This window comes from Uloborus diversus, unplaced genomic scaffold, assembly GCF_026930045.1.
Source record: "Uloborus diversus isolate 005 unplaced genomic scaffold, Udiv.v.3.1 scaffold_972, whole genome shotgun sequence".
Taxonomy (NCBI): domain Eukaryota; kingdom Metazoa; phylum Arthropoda; class Arachnida; order Araneae; family Uloboridae; genus Uloborus; species Uloborus diversus.
This window is the reverse complement of record NW_026559201.1, coordinates 47680-74032: the sequence shown is the minus strand read 5'-3', so window position 1 is coordinate 74032 and position 26353 is coordinate 47680. Positions and strand designations below refer to the sequence as shown.

General features: G+C 36.6%; 1 protein-coding gene across 1 annotated transcript in view; it reads left to right on the top strand.

Annotated features, from left to right (window-relative positions):
* The first annotated feature begins 5361 nt into the window (after positions 1–5361).
* Positions 5362–26353, top strand: part of LOC129234072 (long-chain-fatty-acid--CoA ligase 1-like) — a 56672-nt gene continuing 35680 nt past the window's right edge. The window contains exons 1-7 of the mRNA XM_054867962.1: positions 5362–5577; positions 7174–7288; positions 10483–10547; positions 11378–11479; positions 15040–15139; positions 22462–22628; positions 25164–25196. Of these exons, the coding sequence (XP_054723937.1) occupies positions 5362–5577; positions 7174–7288; positions 10483–10547; positions 11378–11479; positions 15040–15139; positions 22462–22628; positions 25164–25196 (798 nt within the window). The remainder of the gene's footprint in view (positions 5578–7173; positions 7289–10482; positions 10548–11377; positions 11480–15039; positions 15140–22461; positions 22629–25163; positions 25197–26353) is intronic.

The following is a 26353-nucleotide window of genomic DNA, read 5'->3' as shown; positions in this document are numbered from 1 at the left end:
TTTTCTCGTGACGTCCGTATGTATGTGCGTATGTGTGTATGTATCTCGCTTAACTAAAAAACGGTATGTCCTAGAACGGTATGTTCTAAGGGGGTCTTTTGCCCCTTTTTGGGGGGAAATCATGTTAATTTCGATGTAAACTCAAGTGGTGTTATAATTTGTCAGAAACTTGGCGATGTATCGCCAGTCTTTTGGTCGCCAAGTTTTTTCGCCAACTTGGCGACAAATTTGGCGGATTTTTTTTATTTTTAAATTTGGTTTCAAAATGGCCACTGTTGGTGATATTTAGAGAGTAAACTATTGAATCACATAAAAACTGCCAGTAATGGGGAAATGACATTAAAATTGGAGTAAAAGGAAGTCATGTGATGCACACATCAGCTCGTTTTATATAGTTATTTAAAAAGAACACCAAACACACACAGCTAGTATTGAATAAAAGTATTTTTACTTGCTAAAGCAGTAAGACTGGAGTCGAAGGTCAGAGTGACAGAATACATTCAACTCGCTGGTTTCGAATTCAAGGGAACGTAATATCGCGATTCGTCCATTAATTCTTCTCTAATGGAACCAATAATTAACATTTTTATTAAAAATGTTAATTATTGGTTAACCATGATTTTCTTTATCATATAAATGTAAAGTAATTAAAAAAAAACTCAAATGTGGTATGAGATTATTTAAATAACCTTTCTCTCGTGCTATAATCGTAATGACAATGTTCCTAATTAAAACCGCTCATTGTATAGCATCTCGGTGACATTATACAGGATTTAGTTTTTTGAAGGCTTGAAACCTTTAAGCTGTTTTACGTCTACATTCAAAGTACATTAGTGCAAAAAAAATGTACTTAGAAGTAGACTCATTGACCTGAAGGAATCCTAAGAAGAAAAAATTAAAAAAACACGCACACTTAAAAATAAAGTCATTAAAACTTTGTTATAAAATATCAAAGGCAGTGGGGGAGGGGGGGTCTATTCAGTTTCCTGGGCCCCCTCCAAAAGATTTTTCTGTATCTGCCCCTGGGAGGGGGGGGGGGGTGTATTTTCTTTATTCATAATACAATGCACTTCACTACTATCCGCGGAATTGAGTGACTCGGGAACGGCGGATAATGAAATTTGCGGAGTTTGAATGTGGGGTAAATAAGTTAAAAAATAAAATGTGATTGAAAACGAAACTTGATAACAAGGAGAAAAAACGCATGGTGTACATATATCAATTAAGGGGGGGGGGGCAGAACAGAAAAATGGGAAAAAAAATTTGGAAGAACACAAGCGGTATTGTTGGTTGTTTTTTTAGAAATTTTTCTTTTGAACAGTATTTTTACTGAATTCGCAACTCCAATAAACTATAGGGGGCGCTGCAGCCACTGTCTAATGGCGGATGAAAAAGGTAAAACAAACACACGCCGTAACTTATAACTTGCTTTGACGCTGAGTGAATGACTGATTTTTCATCGTGTTTGTGGGAAGCTTTCTTTTCTATTCTTCTGAAATTACATTGCACCATAAACTGTCTGAAGCCTGTAAATTACCCCAGAGAAAACACGTGGAATGGACTGTTTTACCTTTTTCTTTAGTATTGTTAATCACCGCAAGGTAACTTATTCGAGCTCTGGAGTTGCGAATTACCAAGAGTTAAAAGTTCCTTAGTCAAAATGTGAGCAAATGTTTTTTCATGTAATTTAAATTTATTATTATTTTATCATTTAATCAAAATCAGAAAACGATGCTTGGTGGTCGTAAACTTCGCAATTGCGAAAGATTCCTACGGCATGAGAACCTTTAATTGGCCCTCGGGTTGGACATGAAAAAAGTAATGTGTACCACCAATCACTTTCCACGAGCTCTGAGGGCCAGGAGCGCCCGTATGGTTGTTTCTAAGGGAGGAACAGACGTAGGAGCATTTCCAAAATTTTGGCAAACAATTGGTAAAAGTTTGATAAGTTTTTGGTAAGGAACGGTTGGTAAGTTTCGGCAAAAAAGTGGTTTCGGTATTTCATTTTAGGTGAAATTTCAGGCTAGATTTAGTAAGTAACCAGGGGTGATTGTGTTCCGGTATTTTACCGAATTTCCGGTATTTTCGGACGTATTTCCGGTGTTTTTATGTCCGAAAATACCGGAATTATGTTTTTTTGTTATGCTTTTATCTCCCTACCTCCGCAATTTTTTTTAAAATGATATAATACTCATCAAGTATACCTGCAAGAGCCTTAAGATGGACACCTATCCCTTAAGATGGACAAATGTGAAGATAATTTTGTATAACACCAGCTCAAAAGTAACTTTGTAACCCATTAAAATTTTAATCAAATGTACACACACTATTTTGACTGACTGTTGAACTATTTAATACTATGGCATAGGTGCACTTAAGTAATAAGGGCCAAAGATTACCAGACCCCCCGTTCTCGCTTCGAAACTTTCAGGTATTTTTTGATGAACTCACAATCACCCCAAGTAACACAAAGGGGAAAAGTTTGGTTTGCAGACGCTCCCCAAGAACCAAGAAATTGAACAAAAAAAAAAAAAAAACCTGAAAAAACTAGCACTTAGAAAAACGTTGCAAAGATACACTACTGGTCTCTGTGAAGGGGCCCTACAGATTTTTTGCGGGGGGGGGGGCGGCTAAATTTATAGATCCGGGTCTGCATGTATCTTTGGTAATATTAGGGGGAGAAGAGGTTCCAGGGGGTGGGGGGCGAGAGGTGCTCCCCCGTTCATTTTTCGAAATTGCAATTGTAAAACCCAATTGTTATATATCTCTATGTTAATAATAAGGCAGTTCGGGAGCTCGCTAACGATTTTTTTTTTTTAAATGTAGGTTTAAAAACGCAGTTTTAATAGAAATTTGGGTGATGTTAAGGGAGGAGGAATTCAAGCGCCCAACCCCGAATATTTTCTTTCTTTTCTTTTTTCTTTTTTGGTATTAAAAATGTATTTTAGACAATTTTTGGTAATGTAAGAGGTGTTCAGGCGCGCCACCTAGTCCTTTTTTGAAATTGAATCTATTTTAAACTGCAATAGTTGATTATTACCTACTATGCTATGAAGAGAGGATTCGGGGGTTCTCCCCCGAAATTTTTTGACGATCTTTGGTAATGTTAAGGGAAAGAGAGATTCGGGGCCGAACCCCGGCAATTTTTTGAAATTGAAATCTTCGAAACGTGATTGTAGACGATCTTTGGTAACGTGAAGGGGATCGGCAATCTTTTCCAATTGAGGCTTCAAAAACGTGGTGTGCCAACAGGTGGTGAGAATAAAACAAGAGATGTTACAGATCAAAGTTGTGTGGCGACGGAAATCAATGGAAAGTTCTTGAAAAGAAAAGAACCATGCTCATTAGAATAAGAATGCGAGAACTGTGATGAATTGAAAAGTGGGAATTCTCTCGTGAGAAGAAAATGCGAGAGCGAGGTCGTGGGAAGTTGTTTTTGCCGAATGGAACTCGCCAGAAGAGAGATAGACGCCTGCACAATAATAATAATTGCGCGTGGTGACCGTGAGTCCGATTCTTTGACGGCGGAGACTGAAAATGTTGTCGAAAATTGCTAACAGACGCAGTCTCAATACATACCGATAAGTGAATCGGCCGATGACCGATTGAATGACAGTGATCAGGGGTGCCCCCCCCCCCCTTAAAAAAATCGCAACACTTTCCCTTTTTTTATTTTTAACTTTTTTTTTTTTTAATTTCATTTAGTACTTCTAAAAAAATTATTAATTAATTTTATTTTTTAGTTATTTTTTTTACTTTTTAAAAACATTATCTATTTTTTTATTATTTTATTAGAAATGTTCAGTGCTTCGCCAATGACCAGACACACATACAAACTAAATAAATGAAATGAAATACAAACAGAATAAAATAAATAATTTAAATTAAAAATAAATCAGTAAATAAATTTAAAAATCCCCCCTCCCAATTTTGATGACGCAAATCCCCCCCCCCCCCAAATCTGAACATTCTTTCCCTTTTTTTATTTTTAGTTCTTGTTTTTAATTTTATTTACTTTTTTAAAATCAGTTATTTATTTTTTAGTTATCTTTATTTTATTTACTTTTTAAAAATATTATTTATTATTATTATTTTATTAATAAAGTTCTGTGCTTCTCTCGCCAATGACAGATACACACACAAACTAAATACATTAAATAAAGTACAAACAGAATAAAACAAAACAAAATAAAATAAATAATTTAAATTAAAAATAAATCAATAAACAAATTTAAAAATCCCCTCTTCCCATTTTGATGACGCAACTTGCGCCGTAATCCGTGTGCACTCCTGATAGTGATAGTTATTTTTAATGCTACCATTTCCATCACCATTTTTTGTTTGATTTATAGTTTCGACTTTTGCAGAATGGATTGCTTCCTCATCTCTGTCATTGATTTATTTTTCTCCATTTTCATGTTTTTTTTTAGTAATATTTAAAATTTTTATTCAAATTCTGTAAGTCAATTTTCTTATTATGTTTAGTAACTTGTTGTTAGTTAGTTCTCTCTACTAGGAACTGTGAACTGGATGTGTGAATTTAAACTATTTAGTTAATTGTTTATGACCGATAGACACTTTAAACTAGGTGGCTATTTCTTAAATTTTCAGTAGCCACTTATATATGGCTCGAAGAAAAAGGGGCAAAAAAAAGAATAATAAATAAATAAATAAAAGACTGGTTTTCGAGACCTGCCGAATTTGGGTTTCTATAGGGGTGCCCATCTCCCCCAAGTTCGGTGGCGCAAATCTCTCCCCCCCCCCCTTCCCCAAAATCTTCTCAACACTCTTTCCCTTTTATATTTTTTTACTTTTTTAAATATTAGTTATTTATTATTTTATTTTTTATAGTTCTCTTTTTTTATTTATTTACTTTTTAAAAATATTTTTTAATTAATTTATTTTTTAATTATTATTATAAATATTTTATTAGGAAAGTTCAGTGCAACGCCAACGACAGACACACAAACTAAATAAATAAATGATATGAAATACAAACAGAATACACTAAAATAAAATAAATTAACTCAATTAATGAATAATTTAATTCAATAAATACATTTAACCCCCCCCAAATTTTGATGGCACAACTTGTGCCATAATTCCCCCCCCCCTCCCTATGGGCACCCCTTGGTTTCTATGTCTGTATTCAGTGTAGAAGAGTTGAGTTTAGTGCATTCAGGGAGAAGTGATAGCGGAAGTAAACAGAGAGGGTTAGTGTTTGGTGCCAACACTTAAATGGATTACTCTTTTGATTGGCGATTCTGTGAACGAGCATTTCGCTCATCTGATTGGCGCCGTTTTCGACCATCCCGGCGCCAAGATCGCCGAGTGTTTCTTCCCACCATCACTTCTGGCTGAATGCACTCTAGTTGGTGTGTATCTCTTTCGGAGTCTCATGTTCCTTTTCCTCCTTTTGCAGGGAGTTCAATGGAGGACTACATGCAGTATTTGGGCGGGACAGTGGGCGTGGCCACGCTGACCGGAGCCGCGGCGGCCGCCGCCCTCTACATGGCCTGGAGCCCCACCCCCATGGTACCGCCCGTGGACATCGATGACCAATCAGCAGAAGTGCCGGTAAGCTGATTGAAACCATCCATTTTACTGTTTGTTCTTTCAACAAAAAAGCACCTTGTAGTCAAAAAATTACTTAGGTTTTTTTAAAACGATCAGGTCTTGAAAGAAATTTTAATAGTATTGTTTATAAAATGTTGAACAAAACCATTTAGTGATAAAGATTTAAATCTAGGTGCTGTTTTACTAGATCAAAGAAAAAAAATATCATTCTTTCAGTAGAAATGTAGAAATAATATTCCTGGAGAATCTGCCGCATTTTTGAAGCCGAAAACAAAACTCAGAGTTGCCAGCAATGGATTTTTGCAAGACACTCCTATTTTTCTGTTGAATCCTCTGCTTTACAGTTTATTTCTGGCCCAAGATTTTTGCTGCAATGATACATACTTGCCAACTCTACTGTTTTTAACTGGAGACTCCCGTTTTTTGCTTCCATCTTTCGATTTCCCGTTTTTTACGATTTTCTCCCGTTTTTGCAGTTTTTTCAGGCAATCATCAAAAACTTTCACTTTTTACTCAATAGATGACGCCCTTTTCTAGTCTAGGAATGTCAGGGAATAAGAATTACATTGCATGTGCAACGAAGCGCGTGCTTTGCCGAAAATTGCAGCTGATTTCAATCCTTTTGCATCTTGAAAATATTTCAATTATTTTGAAAATTTGAAGTTATTTTCACATGTGCTACCCTATACCTATTTATTTTATATTTTATTTTCATTATATATTGATTTTTTTTTTTTTCGAATTTTACCATATTTTAAGTAACTAAATTTTTGTAGCTAGTTTTTTTTGGGGTAAGGAGAAAGGAATGTATGGAACTTTAAGCAAATTTACTCCATATCATTTGGTTTATTCCTTTGCAATATATTTTTCTTGCTGTTACCGATTGGCTTACATCTGCTAAAAATCCAAATTTCACTTTAAATTTAGTATTCATGTTATTTTAAAGCATAATTTAATAATTTTGTTCTGAAGATATGTCGCTGGTGAATCACCTATATACCTCAAGTGAAATCTCCTGTTTTTTTTCCTTCGAAGGTTGACAAGTATGAATGATAGAAGAAAAGTGTCATAGAACACAGACTGTTTTAAAATGTAAATACTGCTTGCCCATTTCTCTATTGCACAACAGCTGACCATGATAAAGGATTTGTACAGTCCTTAAAAGAGGACTTTATTTTGCTTTTCGTTCTTTAAAAGCCCTTAAAGGTGCTTCATCTTATATATTAAAAACTGAGCGTATGTACCCATGTATTCATCTATGTCCGAGCTACTCCTCCCGAACAGCAGTGAACTGACAATAGAACCAGGAATGGACAGATTCGTAATTTTCCCATCTTTCTTTTTGGCTATTTAACATAATCCTCCGGTAATAATTAGCTGAGATATCAGTTAAAAACTATTGTTCAATCTTGCTTGTTGAATACGTGTCACTTGGCATAACTTTTATTTTCGAGGTGGAAAGCCCGTGCAAAGCCGGGCACGCAGCGTTTTACTTAAAAGAGCTTAATTTTTACAAGATTTTAAAGAGGCCTAGGAGGTTTTCGGCGACTGTAAATGTGCTCTTTCCCCTGATATAAAATATGCTTTGGGTTTCAGGATGGGAGTGGAGCCCGCCAGTCCCGCCTGGCTCCCCCTGGCGGCATGACGGACTTCCTGTATGAAGATGCCAAGACGCTGCTCCAGATGATGGAGAGGGGACACAGGATTTCCGGTATGCTCCTTTATTTGTTTTTTGTATCCTGTCCAGGTTTTCAAGCAATCGTGTATTTAAATGAACTTATTTCATTTTCGTCAGGGTTCGAAGATATCGTGATATGTTTGAAAATATCCAATATTTTCATATATATCCGATATTTTCAATCAACACAAACTAAAGTCTTCAAAATAGTAAATGCATCCTCAAATCACTCTTTATCATACTTGCCAACTCTACTGTTTTTAACGGGATACTCCCGTTTTTTGTTTCCATCTACCGATTTCCCGTTTTTTACTAGTTTCTCCAGTTTTTCAGTCATTTATCAAAAAGTTTCACTTTCTTCTCAATAGATGGCGCCCTTTTCTAGTCGACCAGTGTCAGGGAATAAGAATTTTTCCAATTAATACCTCGTTTAGTAAAAATTAATTTTTTGGAAACTTTCCACATTGCATGTTCAATGAAGCACGTGCTTTGCTGAAAATGGCAGCAGATTTCAATCCTTCTGCATCTTGAAAATACTTCAATTATTTTGATAGTTTGCAGATATTTTAACATGTGGTACCCTATACCTACTTATTTTATATTTTATTTTCATTATATATTGATTTTTTGTTTTCGGATTTTAGTAATTAAATTTTTGTAGCTACTTTTTTGTTAGAGACTGGGGAATGTACAAAACTTAAAGCAAATTCACTCCTTACTGTTTATTTTTTCATTTGCAGTACGTTTTTCTTGTTGCTACCAATTAGCTTATCAGCGAAAAATTCCCATTTCACTTTAAATTTAGTATTCATGTTATTTAAAAGCACAACTTATTAATTCTGTTGTGAAGGTATGTCACTGGTGAATCACCTATATACTTCCTAGTTAATCTCCTGTTTTTTTTTCTTCGAAGGTTGGCAAGTGTGCTTTATTTACATTTCTCTCAGCTTTAATGAAGTTAATTTAGCATTAGCTGTTTTACTCATTTTTGTTCTGTTAGCTACTTTTACAGTTATGTGGTTCAGAAATAAAGAACATGGATTAGCCGGTACACGGTCGTAAGACGTTTTCTAATTTTCTGACCAATGTTTAATATTTAACTAGGCACTTTTAATATGATTTAAAATTGTTGCATTACTAATAATAAAAATTAATGTAAAAGAAAAGAGAAATATTACTTTGCTGTATTAATGATGTATTAATACATCATAAAAATATAGTGCATAACTTTTTGGTGTTTTTTCAGCAATAAATGAACAATATTACCATGATTAATATAGATTTTATATTTAAAATAACGTAGTTGATAAAATAAATAAAAATATCATGTTTTCAAAATAAATATCGGATATATATTGTGATGTATATCGTGATGCATATCATGATATATATCAACTGATATGTATCGCCGAACCTTGATTTTTGTTTCCATTTATTTGTAGACATGATTTTAATTGTCATCGAATCACGGTCTTGCTAACCTACTTTCTGCCTTGGTGAAAATTGTATCGTTATGTTTACTCCTCATTCTCTAATTTAGCATTTTAACGGAACTTTTTATGTTTATTAAAGACTTATTTTTTTTCTTCAGTTGATTATATTTAGCCTGTTAATGGAGCATTTCAAGTTAATTTGGTGAATGCATTGAATGTGATTTTTCATGTCATTCAATAGCTTGTTTCTTATTTAGTGAATTATTTTACTTTTAATGGCTTATTTTTGATATGACTTTAATGGATTTTTTAGTTTTGTTTTAGGTTTTTTTTGTCTAAAGTTCAATTTATAAAAAAAAGTATGATATCTACAAAAAAATTGTTTTATGTCAATTAACTAAATAGGGTGACAATAAATTAAATTAAAAATTATCACCAAGATTTTTAAATGCATGATTTTTTTGAAACACTTAAAAATATCTTTTGGACTCATGCGAAAAATACTTTAAAAAATTATTGTTCAATTTAGGGATGTTTATGGTTGAAAAACTTGGCAACATCGGGCTTTAACAAAAAAGTATAAAATGGCCTACATTAGCAAAGTCCGCAAAAAGAAATATATTTTCAAATAAATACAAAAGTGAGGACCAGCAACAGGCTCTGGGCCCAGCTAGACTGGTCCTAGTCCATTTACAATCCCCAGTGAAAATCAATGGCCGTCTTCTGGTAAGCTGTTCCAAGGCTAAAATAATCATTTTTCCTATGATCCATATTAGACTGAGATTTGAGTAGCTTAAAACAATGACCCCTCGTCCTGTTTTCAGTGCTAAACTTGAGCCCCATAACATCTTTCTTTTTGATAAATTTAAACAACTGAATCATGTCCATTTAAACTACTGAATCATTTTTGTTTCCCATCAGATGAGTGCACTTACTAGTTTAAAATTAACAAAAATCAAGCAATTTAAGTGAGTATTTTCTTTGTTTTTGGCAGCTGCAGGTTTCATTGTTCTGATAGCATTTTAGAAAACTTATTTGGGCATGTAGCTAAATGGTAACACAATGCATTTAAGGGTAAAAAAGGAACCATAATGTACCCAGTGTTTCTTTCAGGCATCTGTCTGGGGGGAAGGGGGGCACTGCCCTCCAGGAGATGCCAAACTGCTCCCCCCCCTCTCTGGAGAAAAATTCATGTTACTCAACCATAAGAACTTTTCTTTCTTTTTTTTTTTTTTGAATGAAAAAGACATGGAAATAATACAAAATCCTGTAATCTATCTGTGGGGGGGGGGGGGGGTCGGCTTCTGTGCAACCATTTTGTTACTCTCAAAGAAAAGTCCTCCTCTGTCAACAAACTGCTTAAAGCACATTTTTCCCCTGGTAAAACAAACAAAACGGGATGTTTTCACTCTTTTGTCTGTTGCGTGTTTTTGCTGTTGTGATAGAGTTCAGGGGGTTGAAACTATGATGTATATTGTGTTGTAAACTCAGACAATACATCAGTGAGGTCCTGTTGATATGGTCTGATTCGGGACCTCGGAACACTCCTTAAGTACGCCCTCTATCTTCCAAACTCGTAAAGTGCCCCGCCCCATTAAATATGTTCTTGCTCCCCCCCCCTCCCAGACTTTTTAAAGTGCCCCTGAAGCAAAAGCCTGAAAGAAACGCTGAAGGTGCCTGTAATGGAAGAGTACCTTTGCATCAGTCTTAATGCTCAAGCATGTGTGTTTGAAAATTGCTTTTCATTTCGAGATTGGTTTTCTCTTGATTACGTTTCATTTTCCTTCGTTTCAGGCAACGGAAATTGTCTGGGCTTCCGTGGTTCCGAACCCGAATACTCCTGGCTCACCTATGGAGAGGTAAATATTTTCCTTTCCCTTTGTATCTACGGTCATTGGGGCTGGGCTTTGATCCGCCATGTCTCCTGCCCTTATTGCATCAGTTGGCGATTTATGAAATTCCTAATTTAAGAGTTTCTTAAAAACCATTTCTAATGAATGTTGAACTGAATTCAAAAAGATCCTGCTACTTGGGCGTTTTTTTTTTTTTTTAATTGATAATTTTGAAGAATATATTGCCAAATTAATAAAAAAAAATATGTATAATATTGTTGTATTGCTATTATTATAGCTGAATTTTTATGAATTGAACTTTTGTTTTTTTGTTCACCTATCAATGTAATATACAGTTAAACGTTTAAACGTTTTGAATCATATGCTCTAATTTTACTCAGGAAAAATAACTGCTAGAAAAAGAAATGACCGGTTTTGATGATTTAAAACACATTTTAGGGGAAAATATTCCCATGTTTCTCACATTTTGCATCAAATGTTCGTGCTTTTGAACTTGACACCTCTCTATCCCGTTAAAAGAATGTTAATGGTTAACATAATGCCCTCTTCCCCTTCAAATAAAATAAAAAAGCTGGCTATGAAACTGACAAAAACTGAGAAGATGACTGCTAAACCATTCAAATGTTTATGGTTGGACCATTAAAAATGTTGTTTATACTCCTTAAAAATTCCTTATATTCTTCACGGATTATCGAAAAAATGATTTTGGAACTTCAATGTTGAAAAGTTTCCGGTAGAGCCCCCCGAGGGACGGGTGACCGCCGCTCCCTCGTACCTGTCCATGAATGGCTTCGTGTGTGTATGTGTCGTAGTAACATGTCCTATGTCCTGTTTAGGTGATTGAGCGGGCCAGGAACTTTTCTGCTGGCCTGGTGGCCATAGGCATGCGCCCAGGACAGGACTCTTTCGTCGGAATCTACGCACAGAACTGCGTCGAGGTGAGTTGTTTCTCTACTCTTGCGTGTCCCATTCCACGTTTTCTCCCATTCCGATGAGGGTCAGGTGTTTGGATTGGGGATGGATAGGGATTTTTTTTCCGTATCTTTCCCTTTACTCCGATGCCCGTTGTATTTCGGGAGTGACTCTATATGTTGCTTTAAAAAAATTAAGTTCTTCCTACTTGGGTCAACAAAGAAATATTCTATTTTAGTTTTTTTTAAATTTAATAATTACCAGGATTCTCAGATATATATCACTCTATATATATCATGATATATATCACGATATGTATCGATATTTATTTTGAAAATGTCATGATATTTTCGATATTTGTTTTTTCAATATTTTCAATATAAAAAGTATATTAATCATAGTAATATTGTTAATTTATTATTAAAAATAGGCAGAAAGTTATGTACTATGGTTTTATGATGTATTATATACATCAATAATATAACAAAGTAATATAATATTCCTTTTTTATTTGTAGTTTATATTCCATAAAATTATTAGTAATGTAACAATTTTGATTCATATTAAAAGTGCCTAATTAAATATTAACACTGCTCAGAAAAAAAGAAAATGTCTTATGACTGACATTGTTATTAAAATGCATATTATTTATTTTTGAATCATACAACTGTAAAAGAAGCTAACAGAAGAAAAATGAGTATAACACCTAATGCTAAATGAACTCCATTAAAATCGATAGAAATGTAAAATGAAATATTAGGTTAAAAAAAAGTAAGAAACATTAGTTTTAAGTCTACAAATTGTAATTATAATATAAAAAATAAAGAGTAATTTGAGGATGAGTTTACTATTTTAAAGACTTAAGTTTGTGCTAATTCAAAATATCGGATATATATCAAAAAATATCGGATATTTTTGAAAATATCATATTTTCGAACCCTAATAATTACAATATTAATATAAATGAACTCAATTAATATATTTGAACTCGCACGTTTGAAAACGGCAAAGGTTTCTGCATATGAGTGCGATAATTATAACTCATCTTAGTTTTGGATGGAGATTTTTTAAAAACAATGTCATGTCTGTTGGTAACTTTTATTGATAGCTTTAGTGTTTGTTTATTTTTTTGGTTAGAAATAGTAGAACGGTGTTATGGAGACCGGGAAAATAAAATTATTTTGTGACTGCTTCATTTGTGTCTAATTAACTCAATGAACAAGCATGTACTTTCTTTTAAGTTTACCTCGATAAGTAATTTGTAGTTTTTTTAAGTGCTTCATTTCAATTTGTTGGTATCTTTAAAACTCTCACCTTTCATACTTAGCGGATTGAAAAGTCATTCATCGTTTTGGTTGCAAAAAAATTACAAATACATAAATGAAACAGAATTTGAACTATTTTTCTTTAATGTACAGGGGTGATTGTGTTCCGGTATTTTACCGAATTTCCGGTATTTTCGGACGTATTTCCGGTATTTTTATGTCCGAAATTACCGGAATTATGTGGGGGTTTTTTTTTTTTTTGGTTATGCTTTTATCTCCCTACCTCCGCAATTTTGTTAAAATTATATAATACTCATCAAATATACCTGCAAGAGCCTTAAGATGGACAAGAGTCAAGATAATTTTGTATAACACCAGCTCAAAAGTAACTTTGTAATCCATTAAAAATTTAATCAAATGTACACACACTATTTTGACTCAGAACTATTTAATACTATGGCGAAGGTGCACTTAAGTAATAGGGGCCAAAGATTACCCTCCCCCCCCCCCCATCCGTTTTTGCTTGAAAACTTTCAGGTATTTTTGATGAACTCACAATCACCCCTGAATGTACCAATGAAGAGGCTTGGTTTATTAGCCTCAAGATAGGCGTTTGCAGAATTTTTAACTCTTTTTCTTTGTTTTTATTTGTACATGTCGTCATCTCAAAGCGACAGTTGGATATCTGATCCCAGAAATAACACTGAGATATCTTACAGTTGCTCTGATGCGAGGATGAATTTCTCAGTGCAGAGCATACCTGCCAACTCTACTGGATTTTCCGAGAGACTCCCGGATTTTTAACATCTCCCGGTCTCCCGATTTTTATTGAAAATCTCCCGGTTTTTATTATTCTCTAAAAAAAAAAATCCCTCCATTTAGGGATTTTCTTGAAAATGAAAAAAATGAACTCCTTTAAAATAAATTTTTTTTACATCGTTTTAGCGCTTTTGCTCCATGGTTTGAAAGTTTCCTACTTAATTTCGAACTTTAGCACATTGGAATCTGGCAACATCAGTTCTTGTTTATGTTTGCGATCTCGCTAAGCCTATGTTGCTTAATTACAACATTTTTTGTTGTACACGAAACGACCGCTATTATCGGGCACTTTGCTGCAGAAAAAAATAGATTAAATCTTGTTAAAAACTTGTCTATGATTGTATTTTTACAGATACAGTACAACCTCCATATCTCGAATCTCTCGGGATGGGAAATTTTTTCGAGATATCGAGTTTTTGAGTTATCAAGGTTTTAAAAAAAATACACTTGTAACTCTCACAATTACACACACATACGCAATATGCATTTATATATGTACTATGGGACCACTTCGAATGACGATCAATAAAAGTAGTCTTCAATATTTCACTAGATTTGAAATTTTCTAATTTTCAAAAGTGTACAGGATGAGATTTTGAAATGAACAACAATTTCAACTTGGTTTTTTTCACCTAAAAATTTAAAAATTCTAATTTTATCTTTAACCAGTAACCTCACATTTAAAAAGTTCTCAGCAGCCATTTTGTAGGAGTTAAAAAAGCTGAATGAGGAAAAGGAGGAACGCATTTTCCGTTTTCGCTTGAAAACTGACGGACAAAAAATCGAACCCCTTTCCTCAAAATGGGCAACATATTTGAGAGAAATGCACAGAGACTCGAAACTCTGGGGAAAACACTGCATCCCCTTCATGCCAACACTCCCCTATTATCTTGCCCCAATCCCCTATTCACAAAATTTCCATGAAAAGGGATAAAAAACGTTAAGCAATTGTCCCTGGAACTGGTTTTAGTACAAAAATTGCCAAAGCAAAACGACAATTGAAACTTGCTTATGTGAAAAAATTTCGACATTTCAAGGGTTTCGAAAAATAAATTTCGAGATAACTACGGAAAATACACAGGGGTTTTTATAGAAAATGCTGGGGAAAATTTTTGTTTCGAGACATCCAGGGTTTCGAGATAAGGAGATTCGAGATATCAAGGTTTGACTGTAATTGAAATTCATTTTTTCCTTAAATAACTTTTCATTGAAAAAGTATTACTTTAACTTTTATTCTTTCATTTAATATTTTCATTAATTAATCTCTGTGTACATGACTCAAGGAACTTGCATATGATTGTACTTAAAGACATAATAAAAAAATCCCTATTTTCCCCTCAATAACATGGAAGAAAGCGATATTGCGCCACATTGAACAAATCTACTGGATTTTTTTTCTTTGAATGCTGGCAGGTATGACAGAGTATTTCGAATGCTTTCTTACATAATACAGATGTGAGCATATTTTAATTCCTTACATAATGTGTTTTCCCCCCTTCCAGTGGATCCTGACCGAACAGGCCTGCTACAACCAATCGGCAGTCATCGTTCCCCTCTACGATACCCTGGGACCCAATGCTTGCTCCTTCATCATCAACCAAGGTGAGCAGTGTGCAAATTTTCAGCCGTTTTCAACCCCCCATGCAACCAGGAAGCACCCCACAGAAAATATTTTCACTATCGACAAATCCATATTGTAATTTTCCATCTTTATTAAACTTTATTATCTTATCCTTAAATTTTAAATTAAAATTCTTGCACCTGTTTGCAGAGATGAGCCGTACTAAATTTAATACTTTTCCCCTCAAAAGTAAAATTTAGATCTGGTTATGGTTTCATTGAAATTTATTGGTGGAATGAGAGATTTTCAAACCTTACAATTTTAGCCATTGTATAAAAAGTTTTAGCCACTTGGGGGCCCCTAAAGAGCGGGGGGGGGGCCCTAGGCCACGGCCTAGTTGGCCTATTCAGTAATCAGGCCCTGCCACGGCATGATCACTTGATAATGTGACTTGGTAATGTTTGACGTGCAGGGAAAGGCTTTATCGTGACGAGGCCAAACTCGATCCGGTCACTGCACTGTTTTACCGGCAAGACTGTCGTTTCAGGGGAATGAAGAAACAAAAACAATGAGCGCTATCCACTGGAGTTTAGGGTTCATCCACTGGAGTGAGGGTTACCACTTCAACGATCAAAATGTCGCCAAACAGGCAATGGCTTTGTTAAAATGCGGAAGAGTAGAAGCAATTTTTACCCGTCATACTTTGATGGGCTAGTTAGGAATAAGAATGGAAGAAGATAGATACAGTTGGGTCTCTGTTTAACGACTCTCTATTTAACGACGGCTTTTCACGGTCCCAGATGGTCCACTATAGTGTTGAAAGCATTCTATTTAACGACGGCTTTTCACGGTCCCAGATGGTCCACTATAGTGTTGAAAGCATTCTATTTAACGACGGCTTTTCACGGTCCCAGATGGTCCACTATAGTGTTAAAAGCATTCTATTTAAGGACGATTTTTCGTGGTCCCTTGAAAGTCGTTAAACAGAGAGCCAGTTGGCTCTCTGTTTAACGACGGCTTTTCACGGTCCCAGATGGTCCACTATAGTGTTAAAAGCATTCTATTTGAGGACGATTTTTCGTGGTCCCTTGAAAGTCGTTAAACAGAGAGCCGGTTGGGTCTCTGTTTAACAACTCTCTATTTAACGACGGCTTTTCACGGTCCCAGATGGTCCACTATAGTGTTAAAAGCATTCTATTTAAGGACGATTTTTCGTGGTCCCTTGAAAGTCGTTAAACAGAGAGCCAGTTGGCTCTCTGTTTAACGACGGCTTTTCACGGTCCCAGATGGTCCACTATAGTGTTAAAAGCATTCTATTTGAGGACGATTTTTCGTGGTCCCTTGAAAGTCGTTAAACAGAGAGCCAGTTGGGTCTCTGTTTAACAACTCTCTATTTAACGACGGCTTTTCACGGTCCCAGATGGTCCACTATAGTGTTGAAAGCATTCTATTTGAGGACGATTTTTCGTGGTCCCTTGAAAGTCGTTAAACAGAGAGCCAGTTGGCTCTCTGTTTAACGACGGCTTTTCACGGTCCCAGATGGTCCACTATAGTGTTAAAAGCATTCTATTTGAGGACGATTTTTCGTGGTCCCTTGAAAGTCGTTAAACAGAGAGCCAGTTGGGTCTCTGTTTAACAACTCTCTATTTAACGACGGCTTTTCACGGTCCCAGATGGTCCACTATAGTGTTGAAAGCATTCTATTTGAGGACCATTTTTCGTGGTCCCTTGAAAGTCGTTAAACAGAGAGCCAGTTGGGTCTCTGTTTAACAACTCTCTATTTAACGACGGCTTTTCACGGTCCCAGATGGTCCACTATAGTTTTAAAAGCATTCTATTTGAGGACGATTTTTCGTGGTCCCTTGAAAGTCGTTAAACAGAGAGCCAGTTGGGTCTCTGTTTAACAACTCTCTATTTAACGACGGCTTTTCACGGTCCCAGATGGTCCACTATAGTGTTAAAAGCATTCTATTTAAGGACCATTTTTCGTGGTCCCTTGAAAGTCGTTAAACAGAGAGCCAGTCGGATCTCTGTTTAACGACGGCTTTTCACGGTCCCAGATGGTCCACTATAGTGTTAAAAGCATTCTATTTAAGGACCATTTTTCGTGGTCCCTTGAAAGTCGTTAAACAGAGAGCCAGTTGGCTCTCTGTTTAACGACGGCTTTTCACGGTCCCAGATGGTCCACTATAGTGTTAAAAGCATTCTATTTGAGGACGATTTTTCGTGGTCCCTTGAAAGTCGTTAAACAGAGAGCCGGTTGGGTCTCTGTTTAACAACTCTCTATTTAACGACGGCTTTTCACGGTCCCAGATGGTCCACTATAGTGTTAAAAGCATTCTATTTAAGGACGATTTTTCGTGGTCCCTTGAAAGTCGTTAAACAGAGAGCCAGTTGGCTCTCTGTTTAACGACGGCTTTTCACGGTCCCAGATGGTCCACTATAGTGTTAAAAGCATTCTATTTGAGGACGATTTTTCGTGGTCCCTTGAAAGTCGTTAAACAGAGAGCCAGTTGGGTCTCTGTTTAACAACTCTCTATTTAACGACGGCTTTTCACGGTCCCAGATGGTCCACTATAGTGTTGAAAGCATTCTATTTGAGGACCATTTTTCGTGGTCCCTTGAAAGTCGTTAAACAGAGAGCCAGTTGGGTCTCTGTTTAACAACTCTCTATTTAACGACGGCTTTTCACGGTCCCAGATGGTCCACTATAGTTTTAAAAGCATTCTATTTGAGGACGATTTTTCGTGGTCCCTTGAAAGTCGTTAAACAGAGAGCCAGTTGGGTCTCTGTTTAACAACTCTCTATTTAACGACGGCTTTTCACGGTCCCAGATGGTCCACTATAGTGTTAAAAGCATTCTATTTAAGGACCATTTTTCGTGGTCCCTTGAAAGTCGTTAAACAGAGAGCCAGTCGGATCTCTGTTTAACGACGGCTTTTCACGGTCCCAGATGGTCCACTATAGTGTTAAAAGCATTCTATTTAAGGACCATTTTTCGTGGTCCCTTGAAAGTCGTTAAACAGAGAGCCAGTTGGCTCTCTGTTTAACGACGGCTTTTCACGGTCCCAGATGGTCCACTATAGTGTTAAAAGCATTCTATTTAAGGACGATTTTTCGTGGTCCCTTGAAAGTCGTTAAACAGAGAGCCAGTTGGCTCTCTGTTTAACGACGGCTTTTCACGGTCCCAGATGGTCCACTATAGTGTTAAAAGCATTCTATTTAAGGACGATTTTTCGTGGTCCCTTGAAAGTCGTTAAACAGAGAGCCAGTTGGCTCTCTGTTTAACGACGGCTTTTCACGGTCCCAGATGGTCCACTATAGTGTTAAAAGCATTCTATTTGAGGACGATTTTTCGTGGTCCCTTGAAAGTCGTTAAACAGAGAGCCAGTTGGGTCTCTGTTTAACAACTCTCTATTTAACGACGGCTTTTCACGGTCCCAGATGGTCCACTATAGTGTTGAAAGCATTCTATTTAACGACAGCTTTTCACGGTCCCAGATGATCCACTATAGTGTTAAAAGCATTCTATTTAAGGACGATTTTTCGTGGTCCCTTGAAAGTCGTTAAACAGAGAGCCAGTTGGCTCTCTGTTTAACGACGGCTTTTCACGGTCCCAGATGGTCCACTATAGTGTTAAAAGCATTCTATTTAAGGACGATTTTTCGTGGTCCCTTGAAAGTCGTTAAACAGAGAGCCAGTTGGCTCTCTGTTTAACGACGGCTTTTCACGGTCCCAGATGGTCCACTATAGTGTTAAAAGCATTCTATTTAAGGACGATTTTTCGTGGTCCCTTGAAAGTCGTTAAACAGAGAGCCAGTTGGCTCTCTGTTTAACGACGGCTTTTCACGGTCCCAGATGGTCCACTATAGTGTTAAAAGCATTCTATTTGAGGACGATTTTTCGTGGTCCCTTGAAAGTCGTTAAACAGAGAGCCAGTTGGGTCTCTCTTTAACAACTCTCTATTTAACGACGGCTTTTCACGGTCCCAGATGGTCCACTATAGTGTTAAAAGCATTCTATTTAAGGACGATTTTTCGTGGTCCCTTGAAAGTCATTAAACAGAGAGCCAGTTGGCTCTCTGTTTAACGACGGCTTTTCACGGTCCCAGATGGTCCACTATAGTGTTAAAAGCATTCTATTTGAGGACGATTTTTCGTGGTCCCTTGAAAGTCGTTAAACAGAGAGCCAGTTGGGTCTCTGTTTAACAACTCTCTATTTAACGACGGCTTTTCACGGTCCCAGATGGTCCACTATAGTGTTGAAAGCATTCTATTTAACGACAGCTTTTCACGGTCCCAGATGATCCACTATAGTGTTAAAAGCATTCTATTTAAGGACGATTTTTCGTGGTCCCTTGAAAGTCGTTAAACAGAGAGCCAGTTGGCTCTCTGTTTAACGACGGCTTTTCACGGTCCCAGATGGTCCACTATAGTGTTAAAAGCATTCTATTTGAGGACGATTTTTCGTGGTCCCTTGAAAGTCGTTAAACAGAGAGCCAGTCGGATCTCTGTTTAACGACAGCTTTTCACGGTCCCAGGTGGTCCACTATAGTGTTAAAAGCATTCTATTTGAGGACGATTTTTCGTGGTCCCTTGAAAGTCGTTAAACAGAGAGCCAGTTGGGTCTCTGTTTAACAACTCTCTATTTAACGACGGCTTTTCACGGTCCCAGATGGTCCACTATAGTGTTAAAAGCATTCTATTTAAGGACCATTTTTCGTGGTCCCTTGAAAGTCGTTAAACAGAGAGCCAGTTGGCTCTCTGTTTAACGACGGCTTTTCACGGTCCCAGATGGTCCACTATAGTGTTAAAAGCATTCTATTTAAAGACGATTTTTCGTGGTCCCTTGAAAGTCATTAAACAGAGAGCCAGTTGGCTCTCTGTTTAACGACGGCTTTTCACGGTCCCAGATGGTCCACTATAGTGTTAAAAGCATTCTATTTAAGGACGATTTTTCGTGGTCCCTTGAAAGTCGTTAAACAGAGAGCCAGTTGGCTCTCTGTTTAACGACGGCTTTTCACGGTCCCAGATGGTCCACTATAGTGTTAAAAGCATTCTATTTGAGGACGATTTTTCGTGGTCCCTTGAAAGTCGTTAAACAGAGAGCCAGTTGGCTCTCTGTTTAACGACGGCTTTTCACGGTCCCAGATGGTCCACTATAGTGTTAAAAGCATTCTATTTAAGGACGATTTTTCGTGGTCCCTTGAAAGTCGTTAAACAGAGAGCCAGTTGGCTCTCTGTTTAACGACGGCTTTTCACGGTCCCAGATGGTCCACTATAGTGTTAAAAGCATTCTATTTGAGGACGATTTTTCGTGGTCCCTTGAAAGTCGTTAAACAGAGAGCCAGTTGGGTCTCTCTTTAACAACTCTCTATTTAACGACGGCTTTTCACGGTCCCAGATGGTCCACTATAGTGTTAAAAGCATTCTATTTAAGGACGATTTTTCGTGGTCCCTTGAAAGTCATTAAACAGAGAGCCAGTTGGCTCTCTGTTTAACGACGGCTTTTCACGGTCCCAGATGGTCCACTATAGTGTTAAAAGCATTCTATTTGAGGACGATTTTTCGTGGTCCCTTGAAAGTCGTTAAACAGAGAGCCAGTTGGGTCTCTGTTTAACAACTCTCTATTTAACGACGGCTTTTCACGGTCCCAGATGGTCCACTATAGTGTTGAAAGCATTCTATTTAACGACAGCTTTTCACGGTCCCAGATGATCCACTATAGTGTTAAAAGCATTCTATTTAAGGACGATTTTTCGTGGTCCCTTGAAAGTCGTTAAACAGAGAGCCAGTTGGCTCTCTGTTTAACGACGGCTTTTCACGGTCCCAGATGGTCCACTATAGTGTTAAAAGCATTCTATTTGAGGACGATTTTTCGTGGTCCCTTGAAAGTCGTTAAACAGAGAGCCAGTCGGATCTCTGTTTAACGACAGCTTTTCACGGTCCCAGGTGGTCCACTATAGTGTTAAAAGCATTCTATTTGAGGACGATTTTTCGTGGTCCCTTGAAAGTCGTTAAACAGAGAGCCAGTTGGGTCTCTGTTTAACAACTCTCTATTTAACGACGGCTTTTCACGGTCCCAGATGGTCCACTATAGTGTTAAAAGCATTCTATTTAAGGACCATTTTTCGTGGTCCCTTGAAAGTCGTTAAACAGAGAGCCAGTTGGCTCTCTGTTTAACGACGGCTTTTCACGGTCCCAGATGGTCCACTATAGTGTTAAAAGCATTCTATTTAAGGACGATTTTTCGTGGTCCCTTGAAAGTCGTTAAACAGAGAGCCAGTTGGCTCTCTGTTTAACGACGGCTTTTCACGGTCCCAGATGGTCCACTATAGTGTTAAAAGCATTCTATTTAAGGACGATTTTTCGTGGTCCCTTGAAAGTCGTTAAACAGAGAGCCAGTTGGCTCTCTGTTTAACGACGGCTTTTCACGGTCCCAGATGGTCCACTATAGTGTTAAAAGCATTCTATTTGAGGACGATTTTTCGTGGTCCCTTGAAAGTCGTTAAACAGAGAGCCAGTTGGGTCTCTGTTTAACAACTCTCTATTTAATGACGGCTTTTCACGGTCCCAGATGGTCCACTATAGTGTTAAAAGCATTCTATTTAAGGACGATTTTTCGTGGTCCCTTGAAAGTCATTAAACAGAGAGCCAGTTGGCTCTCTGTTTAACGACGGCTTTTCACGGTCCCAGATGGTCCACTATAGTGTTAAAAGCATTCTATTTGAGGACGATTTTTCGTGGTCCCTTGAAAGTCGTTAAACAGAGAGCCAGTTGGGTCTCTGTTTAACAACTCTCTATTTAACGACGGCTTTTCACGGTCCCAGATGGTCCACTATAGTGTTGAAAGCATTCTATTTAACGACAGCTTTTCACGGTCCCAGATGATCCACTATAGTGTTAAAAGCATTCTATTTAAGGACGATTTTTCGTGGTCCCTTGAAAGTCGTTAAACAGAGAGCCAGTTGGCTCTCTGTTTAACGACGGCTTTTCACGGTCCCAGATGGTCCACTATAGTGTTAAAAGCATTCTATTTGAGGACGATTTTTCATGGTCCCTTGAAAGTCGTTAAACAGAGAGCCAGTCGGATCTCTGTTTAACGACAGCTTTTCACGGTCCCAGGTGGTCCACTATAGTGTTAAAAGCATTCTATTTGAAGACGATTTTTCGTGGTCCCTTGAAAGTCGTTAAACAGAGAGCCAACTGTAATCCCAAGGAGCGCAGTCTCTTCATTTTTCAACAGTTGGAGCATACTATCTTTGAATCTAAAGCAGTCGGAGTTGTGCCGTTAGAAATGCCAAACAGATGTACTCTGTCAATTTCGTTCCGTCTCTCGGGTAATGATGTTGTGCATGTTTCAGCGGAGATCGGCATCGTGGTGTGCGACAAGGAAGAGAAGGTCAAGTCCCTATTAGAGCAGAGGGACCAGACGCCCTGTCTTCGCCACGTGGTGGTCACTGGACCCGTGTCAGAAGAAATGAGGAAACTCGCCAGGGACATACGGCTGTACTCCTTCCAGGAGATAGAGGTGAGTTCAACTAATTAGGGACTAACATAGACTAATAATAAGAGTAGACCGAGCTATGGCAACCCTTTTGCTGCTCATAAACCAAACCATGTGACTGGTGGATATCCTAGCAATGGCGGGCGATGATTGTAGCAGACGATCAACGAGAAATAAAATAAATAGAATTGATGGAATGATCTTTTATGGAGTTCGATTTGTAAATTTGTTATTCTAAGTTGTAAATATTTTGTTAATATAGTGAGTTTTTCGTTTAGATAGTACTGTGCATTTTCTTTAGTCAATTTCAATAAGTCTCTAAGCAATTAAAGATGCAAGCGCACAAAACAAATCGGCAAACGGTAAGATTTTCACCTACAATTTCAATTCGAGATACCGATGAGTACATTTTTGGGCTAACGCAAAACGTTTACGCCATTACGTTAACGCTGATGTGGCAGTTCCGAACGAAATAAAAGTGACTGAAAACTGGGATCAAAAACTAATTACTAATGTCAAAATAATGCATAATTAAATGGAAAACAGTTCAATCTCTGCACCTGGAAAAAAATTATCATGAAAACACATGACGTCTTAAAATACATGTCGAGTGCCAAACTATGGATAATCCTGCCATCTAGCAACCATGCCACCAAAGTGTTCGGCAAGCCTCCCACCAGTCACATGATGTATCCATGAACCCATTTTTTCATCAGCAAGACTGGGAAAGCTCGGTCTACTCTTATTATTAGTCTATGGGGACTAAAGCTACTATTTTAAAAGTCAAGGCACTGTTTTGGTCAAAATATGGGGAAAAACAACAATTTTACAATCATTAAAAATGGCCACTAAAATACACAATAACTCCCAGTTTTTTTTTCTTTTTTTAAATTGAAAAAATGTTTTTAAAAAAATTAATTCGCTTTAAAAAAATGGGACAGTCTTTAATTTTTTTTTTTTAAATTGTGTTTTAAAAAGTAAACAAATGAAATGTAATGAACACATTCACAATCGGAAATGTGTACATTTTGGTGCAAATGTTTTGGTATTGCAATCAAGATTTTTATAAAGGGTTAGTTTTTTTGCAAACGTGATTTTTGCAAAAGGTTTGTTTCCGCTGCTGCTATTTTTTTCAGCTGTTATTTGTATATGTCGAATAAATGTTAGTAAATCTTTGCTTTCTAGTTTTTTGTAGCCTAATTAGGCTACAAAAAATGACTGTCAGTAAATATTTGCTTTTTGATTTTTTGCAGCCTAACTAGGCTACAAATTGAAAATTATGAAATGTTTTTAGAAAATGAATGTAACATTCATTTTTTAAAAACAAGTGCTGTGGGACTAAAGTCTAGAAAGTATTTTTTGTCAAGGGAAATTTGGAACAATTTTCTGAAAATGTATCCCCTTCTGTGGGTCCAGTTCCCAAGTTTTGATGGGTCCCCCTGCCAATCAGCACATTATTAATGCTATTTAAAAAAATAGACTGATTTAGAAACTATTTTCTGCATTTGGCAGCTATTTTGGAGACTTTTTGATAATACAGGCTGCTAAAGCAACTACTTTTAGTAGCAAAGCTCAATGGCAGCCCCTTAGACAGGTAATTCTATATTACTATTTTGGTAATTCTGGTTTAATATGAAAAATAAAAAAAAATATTTGTGGGAAAAAAATGAACAGACTTCAAAACTAATACTGGAAATTGCTTCAAAAAGTAAAAAATAATTTTATTCTTCGAAAACCATTGGTTAAACTTTCAAGCATCGATAGTCAAAATGATGTGGGACCCTATTTTGTTTACATTTTTCATGAAAACAGCCAAAATGAAGGACAAAACATATATGCTGTTGCATAATTATGTTTTCATCGATGTAATATATGCGAATGCTATTTAAGAATCTGGGTCCATTAAAATTTATATTAGTAATTGAATTAGGATTTGTCATCAGTTTACGTATCGTTGACTTCAAAAGTTTTATTTAAAAGCAGTACTGATGGTTTTCAGAGAATAAAATTACTTTTTGCTTTTTAGAGCAATTTTCAGCTGCGGTTTTAGTCGATTGTGTGTTTTTTTTTTTTTTTTTTTGTTGGAAAAATATTTTTATTTTATTTTTTAATGTATTTCAGAAATAGTTGGATGTTACCACTCAAAACTTCACTTTTTTTCTTATAAACACTCCATATTAAGAATTTTAAATACTTAAAAAAAAAACCTCCACTTTGAAGGCATTTTCGGCATGTCTGCCTTCAGCTCCGTTATTTACTATTCCGGACTGACAAGTCAATGTGGAGGAAGAAACTGCAGTCTCTTTATTTCATGACCAATTTATTGGTTTATTGGTATTGTGCATGTAGTCCTTGAGAAATCAAGGGTGGTGATTCATTTCAAATTTAAAGAAGCGTGCCTGAAAGGGGTAAGGTATTTTAGTGTAAGGTTATATTTCTTGCCCCTCCCCCTTCCTCTTCGTTTTTTGCAGAGTTAGTTTTATATGTGTTTCCAGATTTTTTGTGCATCTAGTGTCTGTGATATCTTTCTCAATGTTTTTTTTTTCTTCTTTCCTGCAGGATATCGGTAAAGAAAATCCCATACCCACACAGGTGAGTGCGCTCAAAATCATGTTTTTTTTTTTAAATATTTTGTACAATATTGTGTTTTATTGTTTTTTTTCTGCACCCTGGATACAACATGTAAAAAACCATCCCAGATAAAATATAATTTTGTCCGTTTCAAGAAAAATGTTTTTCAGTAAATCGAAATTTTTAAGTTAAAGGTGCTGAATTAAAAATAATGTAAATATGTTGATTGTTTTCAATGAATGAACAGTTTAAAATCCTACACATACAGTAGTGTCTACTTCCATGGGCAGGTAAACAGCAGTACCTGCAGAAATGAGTTTTTGAGATAGTTGAAGAAACGCGATTTGGATTCATTACTAACAATGGGTCAATGGTTGAACTAGACGTTTTTTACTTGCTTGCCAAATTTCAGCGAATAACAAATAAGCGCGCTTGTACAATAAAGATAACATACAATAGATGACAAAAATGAAAAATGAAAAAATTGCAGTTACTGCCCTTTACCTACCCACGGTAGTATAAACAGTTGTAAGAGATTGTTAGTGGAAAGGGAGAAAAAAGTAGAAACTTTTTTATGATAAGATATTAATTAAAAAAAAAAGAACTATTGCTATCGAGTTAAAATGCATCAAATGACAATGAATAAAACATTGCATTTGCTGCAAATATTAACATCTTCATCTGTCTCATAGCAATTTCATTGCCTTTATAAAATTAAAACGAGAGAACTGGAATCAAGTCATAAAATGAATAAGCTCACAGGGCCTGGTTAAGATATCGAGTTGCCCAAAGCCAAATACTCCCCCCCCCCCCCCCCGTATTCAAACTTTGTAACTTCAGCCGTTGGCCTGAAACAATTTTAGCCATAGACTAAAAATATTTCAGCCATTTGGAGGCCCTAGGCCAAGGCCTATTTGGCTTATTCAGTAATCAGGCCCTGTTAGCTTGTTGATGTTGGGAAAGTACATGTTATAGTGTGACTCTGTTAAGTGGAAGCGTAACCTCCACATTGTTTACTTCCTTTTGAGGAGGCTAGTGAATTTGGGGCTTGTTGGATTTGAGTTGAAATACTTTTGAAAAATTTCTGCAAAAACGACCTGACTTGATGCCAAACACCCTTCTCCTTTTCTCTGAAAGGAAATAGCAACTCGACTCCATGCCAAAGAAGGAAATAAGCA